This window comes from Clinocottus analis, unplaced genomic scaffold, assembly GCF_023055335.1.
Source record: "Clinocottus analis isolate CAN_PGR_092001 unplaced genomic scaffold, fCliAna1.0.p SCAF_20, whole genome shotgun sequence".
Classification (NCBI taxonomy): Eukaryota; Metazoa; Chordata; class Actinopteri; order Perciformes; family Cottidae; genus Clinocottus; species Clinocottus analis.
This window is the reverse complement of record NW_027175932.1, coordinates 16076062-16084403: the sequence shown is the minus strand read 5'-3', so window position 1 is coordinate 16084403 and position 8342 is coordinate 16076062. Positions and strand designations below refer to the sequence as shown.

At 44.2% G+C, this 8342-nt stretch overlaps 2 protein-coding genes across 3 annotated transcripts; both read right to left on the bottom strand.

The window, feature by feature from the left end:
* Positions 1 to 415: 415 nt before the first annotated feature.
* Positions 416 to 4107, bottom strand: LOC137791463 (beta-2-microglobulin-like). Its single transcript, XM_068586433.1, has 3 exons — positions 3934 to 4107; positions 1872 to 2144; positions 416 to 691 (listed from the first exon to the last, which is right to left on the bottom strand). The coding sequence occupies exons 1-3, from the start codon at positions 3998 to 4000 to the stop codon at positions 678 to 680; spliced, it is 354 nt and encodes a 117-aa protein (XP_068442534.1). The 5' UTR covers positions 4001 to 4107; the 3' UTR covers positions 416 to 677.
* A 1370-nt stretch (positions 4108 to 5477) lies between these two features.
* On the bottom strand, positions 5478 to 7335 carry LOC137791304 (beta-2-microglobulin-like). 2 transcript variants are annotated; one of them, XM_068586122.1, is made up of 3 exons: positions 7219 to 7335; positions 6163 to 6435; positions 5478 to 5921 (listed from the first exon to the last, which is right to left on the bottom strand). In XM_068586122.1, the coding sequence occupies exons 1-3, from the start codon at positions 7280 to 7282 to the stop codon at positions 5908 to 5910; spliced, it is 351 nt and encodes a 116-aa protein (XP_068442223.1). In that variant the 5' UTR covers positions 7283 to 7335; the 3' UTR covers positions 5478 to 5907. The 2 variants fall into 2 exon arrangements, with proteins under 2 accessions (XP_068442223.1, XP_068442222.1); XM_068586121.1 differs by lacking the exon at positions 7219 to 7335 and having other exon boundaries at positions 6163 to 6517.
* Between the last annotated feature and the right edge of the window lie 1007 nt (positions 7336 to 8342).

Below are 8342 nucleotides of genomic sequence, written 5' to 3'. Positions count from 1 at the left end.
TTAACCCCTAACCCTTCCTTTAGAGGGTTAACCCCTAACCCTTCCTCTAGAGGGTTAACCCCTAACCCTTCCTTTAGAGGATTAACCCCTAACCCTTCCTCTAGAGGGTTAACCCCTAACCCTTCCTTTAGAGGATTAACCCCTAACCCTTCCTCTAGAGGGTTAACCCCTAACCCTTCCTCTAGAGGGTTAACCCCTAACCCTTCCTTTAGAGGGTTAACCTCTAACCCTTCCTTTAGAGGGTTAACCCCTAACCCTTCCTCTAGAGGGTGAAAGATGAGGACTTGTGTATTTTGCTGTTAGCTGATTCGCTAGCTATTTTGCTAATTCCATGCTACAGTTACAGAACATAATAAAACAGCATCAAATGTCTATGTGGACCTGAAACCCACTACATTGATACACAACAAAGTGCTTTAGGGGTTTAGTTACTCTTTAATGAAGCTGGTACTTCTGATACAAAGTGCAATATGTGCAATCTTTTCTCTCGTTAGCAGACACTCCAACCTTCCCAATAAAACACACCATTATAGAAGAATCATGCCGAGCTGGGTCTCCTGACTGAGCAGACCTGAGGCTGTCCAGCAGAGGATGGAAACAGTGTCACTCACGCAACGAGGACAAAGACTTGTCGACTGGGTGATATGATACACACCTGCAGCTCGGCCTGCGTGCACTCACATGTCCGCTTCTGCAGAGAGAAACAGAAGCGTGTTGACAACTGGTCCATGTCAAGCTTTTCACATGTAGAAACAGAGACAGAAGATACTAAAAAACCTCAACATTTAAAATACCCATCCCACAACAATTCAAATAATAGTCTCATCAGGGCAACTATCTGATGGTGCTTTATATCTCAATATTGTTCTATTTTTACTGAGTTCATTGAGTTTACTGTTATCCTTTTCCAGCATTTCAATTCTCATGTAAATGTGTATTCATTTATATTACCGGTTCAGTGTGTGAGCAGTGAAGCGGTTAACTAGCGCGTCACTGAGCTCCAACAGGACACGAAGGGCAGAGCAGCGCTCATTTCTAAATATGTTTGACTCATGAGGAAGTTCATTTCCATTTTCTTTTAGCGGCACTTCAAACAATCTGAAGTTCCAGTGTTGTTACCAGAGCTGCACCGTGTGCTTCTTTGTGGAGTCACTGAGCTTTTACATAACAAATTATATGTATGTATGTATGTATGTATGTATGTATGTATGTATGTATGTATGTATGTATGTATGTATATATATACACACACACACACATATATACATCATTTCTAAATGCATCTATCTGGTACCAAGAGGAGGCCAGGGCTATGAACAACATTAACAATTAAAATCATAAACACATTGGTTATCAGATATGAATGGTGATGACGCAGCAAAAACACACAAGCATGGTCATAAAGCGTTTGTGTGCGTTAAGGCTGGAAGGTTTCATCAGGTCACTACTGCGACACAGTGTCTGCTTCTTTTGTGGATATGAAGAAAGAACAAATTATCATCAATATTACGTACATGTTGTGTGTTATTGCTTTAGTCGTTTGAATTAAACAAAGTAATTACCAGTAGTAATCCCATAACATGGGACGCCTGGGTGAGACCCAAAAGAAACATATATATTTATCTATTTTATTATATTCAAAATATATTGACATATTCCTGGCCCTATATGATTATGAAAGACACATATCTAGAAATGATATATTCATGTCATAGCTCATATACATCGGCCATATATTGTATATGTTGGTTCAAACATTTACTTTTTTCTTCTTTAATGATTGGTCAGATTAGTTTTTTGTCATGACAGTAAACTGTGCAGTGGTGGATACAAAGAGCATTTGATAGTGTGTAATGTGCACAGACAGGTACCCCAGGTGTATGTTTTGCTGACGCCCAGGTGAGTCACTGTGCAGGCGAACTGCTCTCCTGGCTTCGGGGTGAAGGCCACGTGCTTGGTGAGGTGGTAGTGCCAGTTCTCCTCGAAGGCCAGGTCCGTCTGCTGGGCTCCGGTCATCTTTGCTCCGTTCTTGGTCAGCTGGATGGAGATCTCTGGAGGGTAGAAGCTGGTCACGTGGCAGATTAAGGTGTTCTCCTTCCCGACCTCTCCCGGTCGTCGGCTGTACACCTGGACCTTGGGTGGAGCTGCCGACAAACAGAAACAAAGAAAACGCATACAGAAATTCTTTGATGAAAATATAACAGCTAGCAAAGTAGATTTCATTCACTTAAAGTTCTATTCATTGGGTGTAAAAGTTCAACTTAAATTCATATGGTGCACTGTGGCTTTAGGAATATTTCTTTTCTTTGACATTTTGTGAGTATATTTATCAAATCGAGCAAAATTTTGAGTAAAGCTAATGTGAAAGTGTCTTTAAAGCTGCATTCTCTCTCCTGACCACCAGGGGGCGACTCCTCTGGTTGTATAGAAGTCTATGCTTCATGTCTTAAAGCTGCATTTTCTCTCCTGACCACCAGGGGGCGACTCCTCTGGTTGTATAGAAGTCTATGCTTCATGTCTTAAAGCTGCATTCTCTCTCCTGACCACCAGGGGGCGACTCCTCTGGTTGTATAGAAGTCTATGCTTCATGTGTTAAAGCTGCATTCTCTCTCCTGACCACCAGGGGGCGACTCCTCTGGTTGTATAGAAGTCTATGCTTCATGTGTTAAAGCTGCATCCTCTCTCCTGACCACCAGGGGGCGACTCCTCTGGTTGTATAGAAGTCTATGCTTCATGTGTTAAAGCTGCATTCTCTCTCCTGACCACCAGGGGGCGACTCCTCTGGTTGTATAGAAGTCTATGCTTCATGTCTTAAAGCTGCATTCTCTCTCCTGACCACCAGGGGGCGACTCCTCTGGTTGTATAGAAGTCTATATAAATGACTCTACTTCTCTCTTGATGTATTCCCTCATTAAACATTGTAAACATGAGTTTATGTCTCAATCTGTAGTTTCTAGTCTTCTTCTATACAGCATGATGTTCATTTCGTACATTATGGTCTGTTAGAGTCAAACAGACCCTAAAGCAGGGGATGCTTTAGGGCGGGACTACTGTGATTGACAGGTCTCTCGACCAGAGACGTATACAGTGTCACTATGCCACTCCTTTGCATTCAGTTCACCGGTTGCAACAAGTCAAGATGGCAACGGCCAACGACCAAAGTTGAGACTTCAAAACATTGGTCCATAAACCCTTGAGTGACGTCACGTGTCCATTTCCTACATAAAGTTTATGTGAACTATATTTACCACCAGCATTGATTGGGCGTCCACATACAAAGTTGCAAATTTGAGACAAAACATAAAAAGATTGTGTGATTTGAGCAATAGGATCAGGTGTATAAAACAGACTTGAGGATTTAAGGGATAAGGCATTTTGGGGGGTAAACTAGATTATTTTATTCTGCTAAAAAGTAGGATTGAATTGTGTATTCTTATTTTTCATGACATTAAGGGCTTTCAAATAAAAATACACTCCTTATGAAATACACTAACTAGGTTTCACTTTCATGTACTTGGCTTCGTGTATAGCTAAGATATAATTTCCCAAGAATACAAACAGATTGGAACAATAAATGATCAGTAGTGCCACTACATGACAAAATACACAGCAGGCCAACGCCGCTGGGCTCTATTTTCTGGACCTGGGCCGCATCACTGCCTTCTCATTTTGACATGTACGAAGTCAGAGTAGAAATATAAAGTAAACTTCTTTGACAAAGTTTGTATTTACTGTTAAACTATTCTTTGGTCTCCGTGTCTTGGCATTTAAAGAACAGATATCACGTGAGAACCGAGCCTCTGGTCCTCTCTGTCGAGGCCTCGCGAGTAATATCACTGCGCCATGAGCAAATGGTCGTAACGCTACATGTAGTACATACAGTACCAGTACTACCAGTACCGGTACTACCTACCAGTACAGGAGGATACTTACATTGTTTAGCTGTCGAAGGCGGGAGGCAGAACAGGCCGACGAGAACTGCGCAGACAAACGCCTTCATGGTTTCACCTCACTTCGTCTTCGTCTCTTAAAGTTACTGGAGATGTGTCAAAACGGACAAATCGAAAGTAAGAACGTCTTCTTCTGGCTTTGTGAGCGGCGGCTAAACCCCGCCCACAAAAGGAGTTTCTGCGTCTATTGGTCGAAGAACAGACGTGCATCCGGGTGTCCACTTTACTCCACCAATAGAATAATCAGTGGTGTGTTGCTAGGTAGAACTTACAACGACACTTGCTCTCTGTGGCGCAGTTTGATCAAATACTTAATATAGATTTACATTACATTTTGGAGGCAAATATATAGTGTATTTTTTTACTCCAAGTCTCCTTCTTATATGTAGAGCACATTTGAACGCTAATAGTTATGTACTTTTACCATAGAAAGATTTTCAGCACAGGATCTTTACTTTGCATCATTTTTACACTGTAAGATTGCTTCTTATACGTCAATAAAATATCGAAATATTACATGCCTATGGACGTACACACACACCAAGAGGACGTAGTGCTAGTACTGTTGTGATATGCTTGTTTAGCCCCCAGCTGTAAGGAAGGCCTGTCCAACAGCGGCCATTTTCACTTGAAGGAAGAACACCAACTAAATGGAATCCAGCCATCTCACTTCATTATTTACACCTGTGTGACAATCAAGGTTTGTGGAGGAAGTAAATAAAGGAAATGTCCAACTATCTTATAGTTATCTTAGAGGGGCTGTGCCTCTCTCACAAGCTGGTCCTCAAAAAGAACAGTACATATCTGCCTTCATGATAACAAAGTGTGATATTTTAAAATAGTATGACATGTAAGGACATAATGAGGATAATTGAGGATCATTTGTAATGTGTGACTTCGGGCTATACAAAATACATTTAATTGAGAAGATACCAGTGGTTTCTGAACAGTGAGCGGTACAGTGCTACTTCAACACAACAACATCCGGGAAGGAGCGTGACGTATGTCTAACCATAACCACAGGTGACGTCATCACAATGCTAACAATCTAGACGCTGGAAAGGTGAAGCAGATGCTGACGTTATTTTAACCAGCCTCTGGTATGAATGGCTGCCAGCTATACTGCTGTAACTCTGTCACGTTGTTCATTCTGGTCACATGACATCTGTTGCTTCTGTCCATCCTGGAGAGGATCCTCCTCTGTTGCTCTATGAAGCTTCTTCCTGTTTCCCTGTGAAAGGGTTTTATTGTCTTTATTGGGGAGTTGTTTCTGATCCGATGTGAGGTCCTGGGACAGGATGTCATGTGTACAGACTATAAAGCCCTCTGAGGCAAATCTTATATTTGTGATTTTGGGCTATACAAAATAAACTGAATTGGATTGATAAGTGGAATAGTAGTTTTCACATTGTGAGAGGCGTCTCAGGCCCAAACAGATGATTTTAATGTCTGCTCTAACTCATTAATGACCCTAGAATAAAAGTCTACATTGGTCTGTGTAAGAAATAAATACAAAAGAAGACATCAGGGTTTTAAAGAGGCATGTATTCAGTACTGGGCATTGACACATACCTTACTTAATCAATAGTTGTAGAACCCACACATCAATCATCACCCACTGTGTATTTCTAAAGTGATCAAGTCACATTTTATCACCTTATCTAGGAGGAGAAACGAGTCACTAGTCATTCCATCTCAGCATTTCTGAACAGAAACATTTCATTTTCAGTTACACACATTCATTATCAAAGGATGGAGAATAAGTTTTCCAACACATTGCTATAAAAGTAAAAAGCCCCGCAGCCCGAGCAGTCCCTCTCACCCAAATGGTTGAGTCAAAGAAGTATGATATCTAAATTTAAGAGAAGCAGGTAGGTTGGGAGCGCCATCTGTTGATTGAAGATATGCAGAAGCTGCTGTCAGAGGACATGTCTTCACTCTGGAGGAGACAGAAGCCTCACATGTTCGGCTCTGTGGAGGCAAAGCAACATTTTACTGACAGCAGAATACGCATCATCACATGCTTGATACAAAATGTTCTCTCTCCAAATAAATACAAAGAACACTCAAGTTGTCTTTAACTTTAGAGAGATGTCCAGCCTCGTGAAGGTATGTACTACGTTTATTACTATCATGATATTCCTTGCGCACACACACACACACACACACACACACACACACACACACACACACGTCGTGTGAGCCAGCTCACCCCAGGCGTAGTCCCTGCCGGTGGTCCCGTGTGTGACCTTGCAGGAGTACTTGTCCTGGCGTGCGGGCGTGAAGGCCACGGTGCGGGTCAGGTGGAAGCGCCAGTCCTGGTTGAAGGCCAGGTCGGTCTGCTTGGCGTTGGGGAGCTCCACGCCGTCCTTCATCAGCTGGATGGAGATGTCAGGAGGGTGGAAGCCACTCACGTGGCAGATCAGGGTGTTCGGTTTGCCAAACTCTCCCGCCTGGCCGCTGTACACCTGCACCTTGGGAGGAGCTAAAGGCGACACGGAGAAGAAGGTCATGCCAAAATATCGTTTTACAAGCGACTGACTGGAGCGCATTTGAACTGAAAGACTTCACATTCAACATCTGTCGTTTCATTCTTCCTCGTCTAAATGAGCGTTTTAGATATCCACCACGGCATTCTTCCTATGAAAAATGATTTGCCATGAATGGGCTTTTCATTTCAGATATACACATTCTGGATGTGCAATAAGAGTCCTGTGAGAAAAAAAACAACATTTTTACTTTAGATCTACACTCAATTACACTACGTACATCTGGAATGTTATTTTATCCGTGACATCTGAGAATGACAATGATGACACAAAACAGTTGGATTGTAAAAATGTCAAATAAGATCTGCCATATGAAACAATACAAGCTAGTGAAATACAAATGAAACTAATCACAGGTAAACACAACTCTCCTCTGGTCGTCCCTGACGCCTCTAGCACCTTGTTCCCGTGATGAGCCACTGGGGGGCGCTGTCTCTGCGCAGCTGCTATTACTGGAAATCGAAACTGAAGTCAAACAGTTGAGGGGAATTCCACCAAATTAAAACGTGGTGGTATATTCCTTCTCTGCCTGTTTGTGTTCTGTATGTTGGCTGTCCAAACATACAGGCCGGTTCCTCTTTGAGTCTTTGAGTCTTTAAGTCTCCAAGGAGCATCAAGGAGGAAGGCTGTCTTTTTTTTTTTACTTAAAAATACTTTGTGGCGTCCTTCAGTTCAAAAAGCTCTGGTTTAAATGTCAGTATCAGCTACAGAGTACTCACTGTGACTGACGTCCTGAGCACAGGAGACCGCGAGCAGAGCGACGAGACACAAGAGATGCTTCATGTTGTTCGGCTGGAGACTCAGACTTCAAGTGAAGCGAAAGCGTTGCGCAGCATATACCAGGAGCCTTGGCCCCGCCCACTGCACGCCTCCAGCCAATGCTGTAATTCATCCCACTGTTGCTAGGTCAAATAGGTCCCAACAGGTTTGGCTTATTGTGGACAAGAAAAGGCTCAGGAAACTCCCTGAAAACCCAAATTAACCTCAGCAATGAGCAGAAGAATCAAGGTGGCATCCAGACCCATGACAGGAGGGGCATCCAGACCCACAACAAGGCATCCAGACCCATGACAGGAGGGGCATCCAGACCCATGACAGGAGGGGCATCCAGACCCACAACAAGGCATCCAGACCCATGACAGGAGGGGCATCCAGACCCACAACAAGGCATCCAGACCCATGACAGGAGGGGCATCCAGACCCACGACAGGAGGGTCATCCAGACCCACAACAAGGCATCCAGACCCATGACAGGAGGGGCATCCAGACCCACAACAAGGCATCCAGACCCATGACAGGAGGGGCATCCAGACCCACAACAAGGCATCCAGACCCATGACTGGAGGGGCATCCAGACCCACAACAAGAGGGTCATCCAGACCCACAACAAGGCATCCAGACCCATGACAGGAGGGGCATCCAGACCCACAACAAGGCATCCAGACCCATGACAGGAGGGGCATCCAGACCCACAACAAGGCATCCAGACCCATGACAGGAGGGGCATCCAGACCCACAACAAGAGGGTCATCCAGACCCACAACAAGGCATCCAGACCCATGACAGGAGGGGCATCCAGACCCACGACAAGAGGGTCATCCAGACCCACAACAATGCATCCAGACCCATGACAGGAGGGGCATCCAGACCCACAACAAGGCATCCAGACCCATGACAGGAGGGGCATCCAGACCCACAACAAGGCATCCAGACCCATGACAGGAGGGGCATCCAGACCCACAACAAGGCATCCAGACCCATGATAGGAGGGGCATCCAGACCCACAACAAGAGGGTCATCCAGACCCACAACAAGGCATCCAGACCCATGACAGGAGGGGCAT

Excerpts from the sequence above, each read along its gene's own strand:
- LOC137791304 (XM_068586121.1), bottom strand. The coding sequence starts at position 6,502 with ATGCGCTCCAGTCAGTCGCTTGTAAAACGATATTTTGGCATGACCTTC.
- LOC137791463 (XM_068586433.1), bottom strand. The coding sequence starts at position 4,000 with ATGAAGGCGTTTGTCTGCGCAGTTCTCGTCGGCCTGTTCTGCCTCCCG. Across the intron at positions 2,145-3,933 it reads GCCTTCGACAGCTAAACAAT|CTCCACCCAAGGTCCAGGTG; the intron begins GTAAGTATCCTC and ends GTTTGTCGGCAG.